General features: G+C 48.1%; 1 protein-coding gene across 1 annotated transcript in view; it reads left to right on the forward strand.

The window, feature by feature from the left end:
• The first annotated feature begins 3,771 nt into the window (after positions 1-3,771).
• The window catches only part of LOC135910709 (scoloptoxin SSD14-like), a 168,887-nt gene continuing 155,989 nt past the window's right edge, over positions 3,772-16,669 (forward strand). The window contains exons 1-3 of the mRNA XM_070533943.1: positions 3,772-3,875; positions 4,710-4,891; positions 14,214-14,384. Coding sequence (XP_070390044.1) covers positions 4,811-4,891; positions 14,214-14,384 — 252 coding nt within the window. The 5' untranslated portion in view covers positions 3,772-3,875; positions 4,710-4,810. The remainder of the gene's footprint in view (positions 3,876-4,709; positions 4,892-14,213; positions 14,385-16,669) is intronic.

The following is a 16,669-nucleotide window of genomic DNA, read 5'->3' on the forward strand; positions in this document are numbered from 1 at the left end:
GAAGTCATTTACTGAGCCATTGTAATAAGTGCGCACGCAATCCAATGTTTGAGATGACGAATTTCCTTGGGAACGAAAAAGAAAAACTAGAATTGAAAGAGACATAATGGCGGCATTTATTTATTAAAATGGTTGAAGATAGCTGCGTAAGCGCACCCTTCCTTGTTATATCGGAAAAGGAACTTGCCTTTCTGCATGATATACTATGATTTTGTCCTGTATGTGCATCCGTATACGCATTCTGGAAAGGATATACGAATGTTGGCGTTCTTTAAATTAAAATTCTGCACTGGGGCGTTTGTTTCTTTGTGCGTCCTCGTTTTGGTCGCGCTGCTCGAGCTCGGCTCTAAATTCCAGGGTCTTGCGCGCCAAAAAACACCACCTGATCATGAGGCACGCCGCGGGGCGGGAAGAGTGCGAATTAATTTTGAACAGCCGGGCTTCGTTAACGTGCACCTAAATTTACGCAAACAGAAGCGCTTACGAATTCCTCCCCCCTCGGAATGCCGCCGTCGCCGCCGCCGCGACCTGGATCGAACCGGCGACCTCGCGCTCAGCAGCGAAACACCATTAGCCGGTGAGCTGACGAGTCGAACCTATGTATTTAAAGGGGCCCTGAACCACTTCTTATTAAAGTGGAGAAAGACATTTGAAGTGAAGATAGGCATTTCCGAACCCCTTTACCGCAAGAAGTGCTTCATTGCGTTCAGCCGAAGCGGAGTTATCGGCAAACACGGCCTCAGCTGTGCTCCCCTTCCTCCTCCAATGCCTTGCGCTGCGAAGGCTACTGCGGAGACGTCACCGTGGCACGCGGTTCAAATTTTCGATTTGGTGCCTCGCTAAACGTAAGCCAAACGCGGCTGTCCTCAGAGAGCCGCAGTGCGCTTAGCCACTGGACTCGTGGCGGCACCTCGCGGCCGCCGCGGCGTAGCCGAGCGCAGCGACCAATAGCAGCCGGTCATTGGAATGTACTTTATGACGAAATAAAGCACACAGAAGAGAGCGAGGATCATGGGGCTTTTGAAACGAGAGCGTTTGAGAAAAACGCGACTTCGCGCTCCGCTTGCGAGCTCCACGGACCGCGTACGACAGCAGAACTTGGCTGAGATGTTCACAACAACGTATGCTACCCGCCGACTATGTTATTTCACCAAGCCCGAGGGGTGGTTCAGGGCCCCTTTAAGAAAGAGTATGGCCAATTCTTTGTCGTGGCAATTTCCGATAGATACGTAATGCACCAGCTGTACGCCAAGTTTTTCTGTTTCGGAACCATGGGATTCTAAAGTTCAATATCCAAGATGTCTGAATGATATTGCATGTTACCGTATCTTGATCTAGCGGAACATTTATTGTTAATAATTGTTAATGTTAAGAAAGCTAAAGAAAAACGGTACCATGTGTTCATGCCAGAAATGGATTGTCGGTAATGGCGTTATGTTACTTGTACAGCTAATATTTGCTACAAGAAAAGTCAAGGATCGCAGATATCGAGAGATTTCGTACGAAGCGGTGAAACACTGCCAACGTCGTACAAATATCCTCGATGTTCAGCCTCACAATGCGCCCGCCTTGGCTGGGAAATCGAACTCACGACATCGCTTCTGCAGCAGCGCATCGCCATAGCCACTGGGCTATCAGGGCTGCTAAATAGCGCCAGATTTCGCTCAAGTATGCTGAGAACACAAATAACCCAATGTGAACATCGTCGCTATAGAATGGCGACACCAAACTACGCAGGCACGACGGAAGCCACATGTATTCCGTAACCGACCAAGCCGCACGACCCGCACGCGTAACCGAAGCGTTTAACTCGGCAAGCTGTTGTTTTTGTCGCTGCGCTAACTTCGCGCTGCCGACTTTTATATCCGTCAGAGCTATAGCTTAGCCCCTCCATCCGCAACTGCGGTGGAATGCGTTCTCGCACGCTGTAGTGGCTTGGATATTTGACTGTTCACCCCGGAGGTCCGGGTTCGATCGATTCCCGGCGTCGGAAGAGTTTCGGTCTCATGGTGTAATGGCCGTCACTCTGGACATTGAATCCAGCGATCCTCGTTCAAGTCTCGGTGAGGCCTTTTTTCTTTCTTGCGTCGGACTCGCTTTGATTTCCCTATTCAACTGCCGATTATCTGGGATATCTGTAATAACAGACTCCGGCGTTGCTCCGGTACAATTAGCTCTTCGCCAGCGTTCAAGGATTGGACAGATTAAAATCATAATCAGTTCACTTTTCACGGTATACCTAATCTGCTGTGGTGGCAATGCTTGATGCGCACGGAATGCACCAGCAGCGTCAACACGCGCCGAGTTCTTGATAAGCTGCGGTATATCAAAGCGCGATTTCCGAAGTGACTGAATGATATTGCATTTCTCCGTATCTTAAGCAAGAATAACATTAACGTTTTGAAATGCGACCATTAAGAACGCTAAACAACGGGGGGTCATCATTGGCTGGCATCAAAGAAAAGCAAGCTCATCAAAGAAAAACAAGCGTTGCGAAGTTTCTAGAATGGTATTTAAACAGTCCACGTCGACTTCTTATTTGCCTTTAGTGTCCCTGTAAAGATCGATCTCCACTATGTATTTAACCTAAGCAATGACATATCGATAAGTGCGCTTCGACAACAATGGAGGCGGATAGAAACCAGTTTCTTGGCAGGAAAAGTAGGCAGTGATGTCGGTGTGGAAACCGAAACAAACATGATAGCAATACTGAGCCCAAGGCATGAACACAGCCCTTTATTCATTCCTTCGTGAAAGCACCCACGAGCTACATGCTGTCTTTACTATCGTAGCTGCCTTGACCTCTGAGCGATTCCTGTACAAAACTGTCACCGTTTCTTTCCTCAGAGGCCTGCCGTAATAAGCACAAACAACATTCTTTATTCGCTGATGAAGCTATTTAAGTTGCTCCTTCGGACTCAAAGAATTCACAGCAGGCAATATATTGTGGAATCGTCCCGGACTGCACTCAAAAGTACAGCTACACCCAAGCCGCCCCACTGACTCCCATCTGTGGATCTAATGTCCACATCATAGATCGTTGATAGAAGTTTGATAGAAGATTGATGAAAGATCTTGATAGAAACCATCTATGCAGTGTCACGTATATATATCTTGCATGCTTCAAAAGTTCCATGGCGCAGGGGATATTTTCGCATAAGGAAATTCTATTTCTTTTTATGCTAAAAATAGCAGCACTTCTGGGATAAAAAGAAGATATCACATGCCATGCAATGACGAGATAGCGACAGTTTTCTTTTTACAACTCCGATAGGTAAACTGGCCATGGAGAGAGAGAGAGAGAGAGAGAGAGAGAGAGAGAGAGAGAGGGGCAATCAATCAATCCTAGAGAGGTTTGCCTGGTGGCATACCGATCACACTGTCCCTGATGGGTATGAGGAAAATGAAGTTATATGCCTACTACACGTCACATAAACGTACAATACGCATAAACCACGCGACAACGCGCAACTTACAAGCAAATTGTCATCATCGTTGACGCCATTATCTCTAGGAATGAACTTTGTAATGTTAACACACATGAAACGGCGATAGGCCACATTACAGTGAGTTTTGCAGAACATGGGCCGCGAGAATTTACTGTGAAGTCCTTTCTCATGGTCTGGCGCACTCCTTCGCCATTTGCTGATCACCAGGGAGGTCATTCGGAACGGCATGATACAAAGTAACTGTCATCCTAAGTGAAAGAATCGTTATGAAATATGACATGAGAAGAAGAAAAAAAGATGTTCATGCACGTGATCACCATCAGCAGCTGCAGACGGAGAAGAAGAAGAACGATATTGTGTGGCCACCAGAACGTCGATTCAGCTACCCCGGCGGAGCCAACACGGCGAACAAGGATCCCTCTTGAGGTAAGACGCTGAGAGCAAACCGGACTTGGCCGCGAAATTGTTGGTTGTTGTCCGCCTGGGGGCTAGGCTGACAGCGAATTATTTCGGTAGCACTATTTATGCTGCAATAAAGACAGGGCTGCTGGAGAAGTCGAGGTAAACTTCAAAGCAGTATTAATCTACAATTTAGTTATAGAACGAATACAGGCTAACATCTCGCCTCTACATGTGCCGGGAAAGATAGGTACCCGCTAAATGACCGAAGCATTAGCTAATTAAGCAAGTAAATTGCTTATGCGTAAACCCCATCACAAGGTAGTTAAGCGAGAATGCATGCTTCAGCGAGAACACGCTTTTAGCATGCAGGTGGTTTCAGGTTAGAGAATAATCTTCATCTTTTTTTTTGTCGTGTGAGAGACTCCTCACGAGTACCTCTATATATACACAGTCGATATCATATTCACGCATCACCACATGGCGCACGTTCGTATGTTTACAATGCGTGCCTGTGTGCACTATTCTGTATATTTACGTACTTATGTACATTTGTTTTCTTGGTTCACTATTTATGCTCAATCATTGTGTAGCTGTAATACTTATCTTATATGCAATAACTAAGTAAGCATCTAAGTCAGTGAATAAATGAATGAATGAATGAATGAATGAATGAATGAATGAATGAATGAATGAATGAATGTAAAGCTGCCTAACCAAATAAATAAACAGAACAAGAAAAGACGACAGAAGTCGATTGCCCGCTAAGCCCATCCGGGTGTATAAACGACCAGGCTTAGGCGCGGCGCATGCTAGAACTGCTAGGTTTGACATTTCTTGTGATGTGCGCGGCACTTTCAGAAATCGCAGGGAGAGAGCACCAAGGCGCGCGTCGTCCCGTTGGACGTCGCAGCCATTTTGGAAAGGACCGCGTTTTCTTTTTCTTTCGGCGAAGCGGCGTCATGGCGGCCTCGCACAAGAAAAAGCCGGTCAGCAATCGCTCGCCAGTGACGGGGACGCCTCCCGAAACACTGACGCCAACCGTGAGTGAAGGATTCGCAACCATGTATTTCACGCGTTCAGCGTTGCCGTACACCACACAGGGCGCGTGTAGTAGTGGCACCACGTTTTCATTTAAGATCCATCGCCCAAGGTTCGGCCATGAGGCGTTATAGCGCCTCATGGCCGAATTTAGGCCTAGGCTTAGAACCTAGGCCTAGAACCTAGGCCGAACATAGGCTTGTTATAACAAGCCTATCTTCGAAATGCGGCCCTATAGCTGTGGGTGCTGACGAAAACACACTGTTGAGCTTCACTCGTGTGGAAGAATTATACATGTTAAGGTTCTCGCATCCACTTGGCCCCTTGCTTATCCATCGCTTTAACAAAAAAAAGTTATCTTTATTCTTGAGCCTGTAAAATAACTTTTTATTGTACATGACAGCCAGTTCAAATTATACATGCGATGAGACAAGCCGTAGTTTAGGACGTTGAATTAATTCTGACCGCCTGGTGGACTCCGAAATATCCGACACGACAGCAGCAGCCATCAAAGTTTATTTCGTGTGATTTACGAGTCGTCTGTTGCAGATACCAAAAAATGCCTTGCCACGAGAAAAAGAAGAAAAAAATATATACTTAAATAGTTTCTCCCCTACAACAATTCGATCGTACTCCTTAAGGGTAAGGACAGAACAGCCGTGGGACAAAATAACTCACTTGATACTGCAATTTTTTTTAACGTGTATAGGCATGAAATACTCAACTAGAACATGCGGAAGCGTTCTCATTTGAACAAAGATCAAAACCGCGAAAGGGAGTTCGCTGTCTGCATCGCAGGTCAGTATAGTTCTCCGCCTCTAAAATCTCGAAACGATGGCTATTAAAAATACGAAAAACAATAAGTAAGTAAAAGAATACCAGTGGCCTTTGCCTTTAGAGCTGACGGTGTGACTGTGTCACGAAGCTATATGCGGCATTTGGTGACTCTTGTGTTGGAGCGATGAATGTATTCGACATAATGCGCGTTGGCGCACGCAACAGTGTCCTTCACCAACGCGCTTGTTTAGGCTTGTTCATAATTCGTGGCTGACCTCAAGAGCACAAAGGCAAGTGACTGTGCGGTTAGTGCGATTTCTGCTTCCATTATATGGCTTCGCGCAGTAGGTTGAGCATCTATATTGAGAAGTGTAAGAAGATGACTTTTGAGATTTGTTATAAGGTAGGATTAAAGTAGAAGACAATCTCTAGCTCTACTATGCAACGCTCCTTTCCGGTTGCATCACTGCACTCTTCCTTTAAAGCTTTTTCAGGTTATTCATTGCATGAACCCTCTGCACATGAGCAGCGAATGCACCTGTGACTTTAAAGAGTTCGGAGCGCCAACAAGTGGTAGAAACTTTGATAATGGAACAGTGTTGTAAATAGGCAGAGAATTTCTCGCGTGCCTTTGTTCAACGTGAATGAGCTGCTGCTTAAGCGTGGCGGCTCCGTTCGGAGAGCTTTACAATTATGTAACGCTGTCAGCTTAAGGCTGACTGATGGGGTTTATTAGCATACGTGAGCAAGCAAGTGTCTATGAAAGAGGTCATGGCTGTGACCTTAACGTTCGCTAAATCTACGTATGCGTGAATGTTAAAAGCGAAAAAAAAATGGCTGTGGCTTAGCTAAGGTTAAGCCCAGGATGCGAAGCATACTAGCCTTTATTTTAGTTGTTGAACCACTGTTTAGCCTGGTGAACTGCTGTTGCTTGGCTATATTTGGTTCGGCTAGACGAAGAAACAACTCATGCGTTACTCTGCTTCGCCTTCAAGAGTGGAACGCGACAGCGTTCTCCTCGACCCGCCAAGGGGTGTAAGACAATAGGCTACGGCGCAGCGACTACGCGCCCCGCATTGGACGCGGTGAGCGTCGAGCAACGTAGCGTTCGGCGCGGCAACGAAATGTGCGCCTGAGCAAGCGACGCACGCCTGAGCCTTAGAAACAGCTCGTTTCTAAGGCAACACCGCATTCACTAGAGTCGCTTTTGTACCGCTTTGAAGCATCGTACTCGTGGCTCAGTGGTAGCGTCTCCGTCTCACACTCCGGAGACGCTGGTTCGATTCCCACCCAGCCCATCTTGCAAGAGTTGAGCCAAAGCCACCTAGAAAATCAGTCTCTGTAGCACGCCGCAACCTTCGCTTCTCATTCCAACGAGCACCTCTGTCTCCAGGTGGCATCTCACCTCGTGAGTGTCTAGCAGAGGCAAGCGCAGATGCTTATATACCGCCGCGACGCCGCGAGCAACGGCGCGAGTTGGAGCCCCGTTTCTCCTCTGTCGTGACGTCACGGTGTCACGTGGTATTGAAGGCGACACCGCCGCGCCTGAAGAGCTGGGTTGAGCTCTCGTAATATGCTTCGCATAAAAAAACCCCAGCGAGAACCAAGACTCAACACCAGTTGTTCGTCGAATGTGCGTGTGTAAGTGCACGTGCGCCTCCTGGTCCTGCGTTTTGGTTTTCGCAAGGTCTGCTTTTTCGCTTTAAACGTGAACCGGCTGCCCGAGCAATTCACACCTCTAAGATACACGAATGTCCATTGCATTCCGCTCTCACAAAAAAGAAGGTGAACGCCATGGCCAGGCGGGAGTCGAACTGGCGCCTTCGGGCTCAGCATCGAGCTGCCATAGGCGCCGAAACACCTGGATGTGGGGCGAACCTGAATTAAGGGGTAAGCAAAAGTTATTCTCGTCGAGCTTACGGAACGTTATTATGACTTAAAAAGTACGGAAGCGTATTTGTCATTGCCCATTTGATTTTTCTTATGTGTCTAGCCGTTAATGAACACGTACTTCGCTCACATTATATAGTCTTACATTTGGGTTTTATTTTAAAGCGAAGATTCCTTGGCGAACTCCCCCGTAATTTCTTTACCGTGGTTGCTGGCTGGGCGCTGCTGGTGCTGCCGTGCCGAATAGCTCCTCCGCAGGACAGGGCTACCATCCTCAATACCTTCATAAGCGTCAGTCTACTCGCCTCGTTTTCTACGGAATTGCTCAGGGCAGAAAAAGAAATGTCTAAATATCCTCATTGCAACGAATACACGTCGTCAAGAGCTCAATTTATTTATAATATTTGTAACCTTTTTGTACCTACTTTCTTAAACATTAGGCCACAGTCGGATATAGCACAATCTTCTATCCTGCCAACGCGAACTACGACTTTGAGATGATCGCTGCGCGTGGACAATGATGGCACATACAACCACAATAGAGCATTGACCAAGAGGCGGGCAATACAACTAAAAAAAAGAAGGCGAAAGTCGCAGATTTCCGGGATACAAGCCAATATGAGCTGTCACATTGCGTGTAGCATGGGTGCGCGATACTGCATACGCGCGCGCCAGCTTCCTTTACGCCAAAGGCGCAGGTATGAAATGAAAAAAAAATTGGAGGACGCTTAAGCTTTGCCTTCAAGAGAGGAATGCGATAGCGTTATCACACCCCGTTCGCACCACCCACTCATTCGCTTGGCATGCTCTTGAGTCACACAAAGACGAAACTTGCGCCTGAGCAAGCGGAACGAACCAAAGAACTCGGTGTCTCGGAGGGAGAAAAGATCTACGCGAGCCAAACGTCGTGATCGGCACGGACAGCCGGGCCGCGACGCGCCATAAAGGCGGACGCGATCATGGGGCTGATGCCTCAATGGGATCGTCCTCTATCTCGCTTGGGAGCACCAAGCATACGCATGACTCCTCACCAGCTGCCCGGCACACATCGCAGGGGACGCTTTCCCCCCAGACGCGATACAGCGCAGCGTTCACGTCAGAGGCGTCCCGCATCGGACGCTGCACCTAGGAATCGCGCTGAGAGCGGAAAGAGCCGCGTCGCGCGGGTGAGTGGCGCGCCACCGGTCGGAGCAGCGCCGTACATTGCGAGGAGGGGGTCTTTTGTGTTTGCCGCAAGATGGCTCTGCGTGCGCGCCAAGCGCAGAAGAAATGTAGCGGGAACGGACTTCGCTACGCGTTTAACTGCGACTTCTGTAATTTACATGCTCATAATTACCGATATACACCGCAGTATAACTTTCTACGGCACGTTTCTAAGGCAATACCGCATTCACTAGAGGCGCTTTTGTCCCGCTTTGAAGCGTCGAAGTCATGGCTGAGTGACTTCCTCTTCAGCCACTGAGGTGAGCGGACGCGGAATGTCGGGCTCTTCACGAGCGGTCTCAGCGGCCTACCCGAGACGCGGTAACAGCATGGTAGCTGAAGTCGACAAGGATATTGAGATTTTGCCGCATTTGCCAACAGGACGCGTCGTTTCGAACACATTGTTCTTGCACGGGGATGTTCGAGCGCGGCCCTTCAGAGTCGAAGATTTCCGGGATGCTTTGCACAAGGAACGGCTGCTGCCTGACGTTGTGGCTTTGATTGCCTACCAGATCAACCATGTGTGGGCAGTGACGTTAAACAGTGCAGAGGCGATGAAGCGGTTGGCTGGATTGAAAGAACTTCAGGTCAAGGGGCGACGCTGTCTCCTTATCGACCCGCAGGAGCAGCAGGAGAGGCTCCGGCTTCATTGGTTGCTACACGGCGTGGCGGGCGACGACGTGCGTACGGCGTTGGCGGCGTTTGGCAAGGCGACCGAGGTTACTCGGGAACGCTGGCGTGCGGAGGGAGGGAACAAGAAAGGTTCGACACCTGGACTGTGCTCCTGAAGCTCAAGAGTGGTCTCAAGGCTGACGACCTGCAACACCAGATTCACGTCGCCGGTGAACTAGCGCTGTCGGTTGCACCAGGTCGGCCTATGCAGTGTTTGCGCTGCCATGGTTCGGGACATGCGCGTCGCGAGTGAAAGGTGCCACGTTGCTCACGCTGTCGGCGTTTCGGTCATGTCAACGCCGACTGCATTCGTTCCTACGCCGCGGTGACCGGAACAGCCGGCGATCAGGATTCAACGGTGCACATTATGGACGTCACCGAGGCGGAGGACGCAGCGAAGGGTAGCGGGGATGTGATCACAACTGGGCCACATTGCGATGCTCATCTCCAGCAAGTGAAAATCGATCAGAGGCAGTACACAGCCCGCCGGACTCTGCTGAAAAACGGTTGAGGGAACAGACGATTCTGCACAAGATGTAAGTTCTGAAGTAGCCGAAACTCTCACACAAGAAGTGTCTAAACGGGGAGCCGCGAAAAGCGTACCTCGTAGTTCAAGTGCTCACCTGGACGTTGTCGGCGTGTCACCGAACGCCAGCGGCGTCGCGTGGAGTACTGGCGTCAGCTCGGCAGTTAAAAGACCTCTGGAAGACGCCACAAGCCAAGGAGACAAGGTCGGCGCGCGAAGCGTCGAGGGACCGCCTGCGAAGACACCAACGGGTAGGCGCACGAACCTCAGGGCAAGGCCTGGGGCCACGGCGGATAGGGAAGTTGACGACAAGCCACTTTCGCAAAGTGGGGAGACCGTCTCACCGGGTGGTCCCGGAGGCGTCTAGCATTGAGGTAGATGCGCAATGTAAGCGCCATGCTCCGGGCCTACTTTTTCTAGAAATCAACGATGGTTTCTCAAATGTCTTTTACACTTGCCACTTTAGACGTTCGAGGTATGGCCTCTAGCGAAAGACGAAGTCAACTGTACCAGTTGTTAATGGAAGAAGATCTTGACGTTTTGGCTGTGCAGGAGACGAAAGTGGAAGGAGAAGAGGGGACGGTGAACATGCTGCTGAGGTTCACTGCACGGCACCACGCCGTTGTGAGCCACGCTATCGGCAGGTCCGGAGGGTGCGTCCTCCTTGTATGAAGAAATCCAGCACTGTCAGTGCAAAATGTTTCTTCGCGTTCTTCCGGTAGATTTGTGCTGTGTGATTTCACATATAGTGATATTGCATGGCGTGTGTTGTGTGTTTTTGCTCCAAGTGTGGCGCCGGAACGCGTAAATTTCTTTTCTAACCTAAGGCAGCATTTGTGCGTTGATAAGCAGCTTATTTGGGTTGGGGATTTTAATTGTGTTTTGAACTCAAGTGATAGGTCAAGTGGAAGAATGGTTAAAGACAAAAGCAGAGATGTGTTGTCACAAATGATTGCAGAGCATGAGCTAGAGGATATAGCAGAGTGCCTGGAGGGCTCCCGAGCTGTGAAGTACACTCATTTTTAGGGCAACAGCCATGCCCGCTTGGACCCGACTGTACCTGTCAGTGGATACGATCCCAAAGTGTCGCAGTTATGGTGCTTCGCCAATTTCTTTTACTAATCACTGCCTTGTAAAATGTCAAATAGGATCAAGGAAAGAGAGCAAGAGTTTTTCATAGGAGCAATGGAAATTGAATTCCAATTTATTAAGGGATGAATCTTTCAATGAAGCTGTGATTCATGCAATTAAGAATATCCATGAAGATAGTGGGGACAGAATAGGAGAGCAGTGGGAAATTCTTAAGCAAGAGATAAAAATGAAAGCGATAGAAAGATCCAGCATTTTATTGTTTGAAGCCAAAAAGAAAGAGAAAGAGCTCAAGATGAGTTTTGAAAAGCTAACAGCGCTTGAATGCGAAACGGCAGGTGTGTATGCCGAAGATCTGCATAGTATCAAACAGAAACTGAAGCTTTATGATGAGAACCGTTATCGCGGAGCGCAAGTGAGAGCAAGAGTAGACGCGATTGGTATAGATGAATGTCCAACAAAACGCGCACTTGGACTCGAAAAAAGTCTCGCCCGGCGGAACGATATAGATGTTATTGAAGATAATGGGATATTGTAATGACAGACAATGGCAGCGTAGGACGTGCGTTTGCTCGACATTACGAAGCGCTTTTTCCTTCTAGACCTGTGAATGCAGAGAGGGTTAAAGAAGAATTTCTTGAGAGAATGCCACGGCGGCAAGATGACACCAGAACAGAGTTGGAATCATCCATATCACAAACGGAAGTAGAAAAGGCTGTAGATGACCTGAATCTTGGCAAGTCGCCAGGGCCTGACGTTCTGAGCGCTTCGTTTTACAAGACGTTTAAAAAAGAATTGTCTCATCTGCTTACAGTTCTTTCTAATGGGGCTTACAAACTAGATGTCCTGCCCCGGTCATTTGGGGAAGCACATGCTGTATTAATACCAAAGAAAGAAGAGACAGAGAAGTTAAAATTGGTTTCCTGATACAGGCCTATATCACTAGTTGTGACTATAGAATCTTGATGAAAGTGCTAGCAAAGCGGCTACAGAAATAATTAAGGAATTGGTTGGTCCTCACTAAACATGTGGCATTATGGTGCGATCGAATGTGACTAATATACATAAGATGTGGTGCGTGTTGGAATACTGCGACATTATGCAAGCAGGGGTAGCAATTCTACAGCTCGACCTTGAGAAAGAGTTTGATTCTGTACCTCATGGTATTTTACTTGCCATCCTAGACCACATTAATGTCGGATCCTTCATTAGGGATGGGGTAGCTTTGGCGTATCGAAACTGCACTACACGTTTAGTTGTTATCAAGTCAGTGGGGGCTCCCCATTAATCTAGAGTGTTCTGTACGCCAGGGCTGCCCCCTGAGTCCCCTTCTGTTCTGTATATATATAGAAACAATGTGCCTAGCGATCATTGAAAACAGCAGTATTCATGGCTTCAGATTAAATGCATCGGAAGTTGAAATTCTGGCGTATGCGGATGACCTCGCAGTTTGTCGTACAGATAAAGAGAGCGTGGCTGCAGCTATCGCTGTAGTGAAGGGTTTCGACAAGCTAACTGGAAGCATGGTAAACTGGGGAAAGTGCCTTGGCTTCTGGCACGGAGAATGGCCTTCCACCCTGGTCACGTTCGCCAACGTCAAGTGGCAGGTGACACCCATTAAATATCTAGGCGTCTCGCTGGAATATTACAAAAATAACGATGAGTATTGGCAAGATCAAACAAGAGAAACGCAGATCAAAGCGAACAAGTGGAAAGGTGGACATCTGTCAATGTGTGCAAGAGCTACAGTTTACAATCTATTTTTTTGTCGCAAAACTCTGGTATATAATGGAGGTATTATTGCAGGTATTCAAGGGTAAATATACAGAAGTTGCGCCGAATCTTCGCAGTATTTGTGTGGGCTTCGAATTGGGAACAATGCAGTCGAATGAATTTGTTCAGGCGAGGTAAAGATGGAGGTTTGGGAATGACGCACCTTTTTATACGACAGGTCATAAACCGGTTTTTATTTTTCCGCGACTTAAGCGACCTTTTCTTGCGCACGGTGTGCCAAGTGAGGCTAAGGAGCACGTAACCTGGCTATGCAGTCCGTACAGAGAATATGAGTGGTCCTGTTTGTGGATTTCTTAAAGTTATTTTAAGTGCACAGTTCTTGTCCGTTAGATTTTCAAATGAGTACCTTTCTTCAGTGAAACGTCAAACACTGTACAAATATGTATGCGATTTAGTTCTCCCTGTGCCAGTGTACAGGGCCATATACGGTGGAGGCCAGGGGCAAGACGCGCTTAAGCGGACGAAAAGAATTAAAGTAACGCCAGGGACCAAGTCTTTCTTTTTTAAGCTTCACGCGGGTATGTTGTCTGTGAAAACCTTTTTAGAAGGTCGTGTTTTTTTCTTACCCTGAGGCTCACATTGCTTGAGCTGTAAGAGACCAGAAATTATAGATAATCTATTTCTAGATTGCTCGGTGGGTGTCTTCTTTTGGGATGTACTTCAGAGGGCTATCAAAAAAGTCTCTCCTTTAGATCCACAGGGTATTAGATATTTAGCTATAGAAAACGCTGATGGACTGCCTTTTGACCTTACTATGCTAGTTGAACTTCACTGTCTATGGCGTGCCCGTATGGCGGGGTATCACTGCGATCCAGATGCTCGCCCTGCACGAATGCTTTTCCGAGAATGCATGTCGAGATTTGTAGAAATTCAGAGAGCACAAGACTGTGCACCTGCGTAGCTGTCAAGGGTGGAACCCTTGACCGCGCTCAAAGAATTCTAATATGGTCAGCCCTGTAAGGCTGACACTTGGTGCTGAAAACTTGCTAATTTATCTTGTTTTCTCGAATGTCATTTGTTGTTTGATATAGTAGTACAAAACAGGCAATAAATAAATAAAAAAGCTCATGGCTGAGTGGTAGCGTCTCCGTCTCACACTCCGGAGACCCTGGTTTGATTCCCACTTAGCCCGTCTTGCAAGATGTTTTTATCAATTGCCTTCCGCCATTTTCCGCTCACGGCCGACGACACCGGCTTTTCTGCGACACAAGCTCCTTAACGCTGTCGCGTTAAAAAGATTTAGCATTTCAATAACCACTGCACAAAAACTTCGCACACAGAGATTTTCGAAATGCGCGCTGGATAACATTTTTTTCCTTCGCTTTGCACGAATTATTCCTACTCATTCTTTTCTCTTCTATATGCGGCTACAGGACGTTGTTCGCGGGCTTCGCCTCTGCCATCTTCACAAATGGGCGAACTTCAAAGGCTACGGCTTCGAGGTAAAAACCGACAAGAAGGGCCACGGATTCCTCATCACCAAAGTCGACATCCAGAGCCCTGCAGATATGGGCGGCTTGCGCAACGACGACAGGATCATTGAGGTACGACCTACGTGTTACCCCACTCCCCTTGTTTTTTTTTTCTGTGTAAGGAATATAACAGTAAGGCAAGACGTATATATGATCCCCGATGACAGCCATATTACTGGAATTTTCCGTAACTCCCTCTCTCAAAAGAGGTAGTTTTAGCTTTGATAGCTTTAGAAGTAACCCTGATAGCGGTCAGAATAACAGCAACGTCGCGAAAATTAGAGCTGTTTATCAGCGGTTTTCAACCGCGCACCGCTGCCAGCATGGCGATATGCAAATTTACAGAGCGGCAGTTCCTGAAGTCACCTGTAACAGAACAGCACGGAGAGCGTGATATTTTGTTCTTACGGAATAAACTCTTAGCAAACTGAGAAGTAATAAGTCGCTTCATGCAGCTAAATCGCTATATTTCGCGATTGCGTTGATTTCATAGTTCTGGAAAAATCTTAAGGTGTACGGATAAAACTAATGACCCACCGCGGATAACTGCGTCACAAAAAGTCGCATGTCAAGCTATAGTAGTCCGTGTATACCACACGTTCTACCGATTAGGTGCATGCACGAAGGCTGGCAAGTGCAGTAAAGGTGAGCGTTCTTCGCAATGTTGGCCAGAATGAAGGCTGGCGCTAACCAAGCCACGATGACTACGCTGTCATGCGACAACGTTTCATTGGCATTTGACCAGAACCTGACAAAACTTTCTCACTCATATATTGCGTAACCCGTCGAAGGGCACCAGATACGCGTAACCGATGTCGTTAGAAAGAAATAATCGATTTCAATAGTGCCGGCAAACGTTTGATCACTGTTTTGAAATTCGTTTCAAGACTACATTCAATGCCAAGAAGGGGAGAGGTGGAGAAGAGGCAGCATGCGTCTGAGGACTAGGTGGAGAATTAAAATGGCAGTCGGGTGGTTGATGCGTCTGTTCTTTATTTTGTGAAGGCCTAGCCCGCCGCCATACGGCGGAGCCTGTACCACTTTAGCGGAGCCTCTTTGCCTTTTCACACGCCTTCCGAGTGTCACCGTTGCTCGCTCCACGCATTGTTATGCGAAGCATACTAGCCGCACAACCACGCTCTTCCTTGCTGCGCCGCGCGTGGCCGCGTAGCTACCACATGACGTCATAACAGCTGCAAAAGCGGAGGCTCAACTCGTGCGCTCGCTTGCGGCCGCGTAGCTACATAGCCGGGTCTCAGCTCGTGCGCTCGCCGGCGCGTGACCGTGACGTCACGCGCCCCTAGCGGGAGGAGCGGGAGTCAGGTGGTGGCTGCGGCCGCGCGAGACCGCGCGAGTTGGGGCCCAGCTTTTCCTCCGGCTGTCGTGACGTCACGTCACGTGGTTAAATGGTGGCTGCCCGGCCGCGCCCAAGGGCTGAACTGAGTGATTGCAATATGCAACGCATAACAACTAAAATAAAGGCTAGTATGCTTCGCATCCCGGGCTTAACCTTAGCTAAGCCACAGCCATTTTTTTCTCTTCATAGAAATATTTCGTATCTTATAAAGAAATTAAGAACAAAAACAAAAGAAAGCTATATCGAGTGTAGACGTTATGCCAGGATAGTTCTTAACGTCGCATTCTGACGACAACGCCTCTAAGGCGGGGCCGATGACAGTTTGGTGCCTGATCCATTCGGTATATATACTACAAGCACGCAATAAATAGTAATTTCCAGTGCCTTTATTTTCGAAAAAGACAGCGATGACTGTCGGTTTTCTTAGTAGCATTTTGTTGGTTCCAATTCACTTTCTAGGGGTCCTCTCCCCTCTAGATTTCTTTCCTAATTTCTATATACAGCAAGCCACTGGCGCTGAAGGCATTGAACATTGCTGTATTCACCTGAGCTTGAATGAAATCCGCCGATCATGAAGCATGCGCTTAACTTCGTGAGCCCCATAGTCTTGTTCCGCTAAACGCGCTGGGACGAGCAGGGTGACAATCTTGCGCTTGGTACCAGTGGCGTGTTTCCGCTTTGTCAACGGCTCAGACATGCGAGATACGCGCCGTCTTTCTGACCCCCGTGCGCATGCGTGACCTGCGAGAGAAAAGTGTGGGGACTGCGCCTAGGTACTACGGAGGAAAACACGCCAAGGCCCGTTTGTCCATAGCCGAGCTGCACAACGCTGCCACTGATAAATACTCCAGAATAAGCGATCCATATACTCCAGAATGAGCTATCCCTCAATTCGTCTTCTGTGGCGGAGCGGTCGCAGGAGCAAGCTCGTTTGAGTAGTTCGAATACGCGTTCGGAATATTTTTAGGGCGTAGCTCTTGGGCGCCCGTTCCTGCGTTGA

This window comes from Dermacentor albipictus, chromosome 2 (genome assembly GCF_038994185.2).
Source record: "Dermacentor albipictus isolate Rhodes 1998 colony chromosome 2, USDA_Dalb.pri_finalv2, whole genome shotgun sequence".
In the NCBI taxonomy this organism is placed as follows: domain Eukaryota; kingdom Metazoa; phylum Arthropoda; class Arachnida; order Ixodida; family Ixodidae; genus Dermacentor; species Dermacentor albipictus.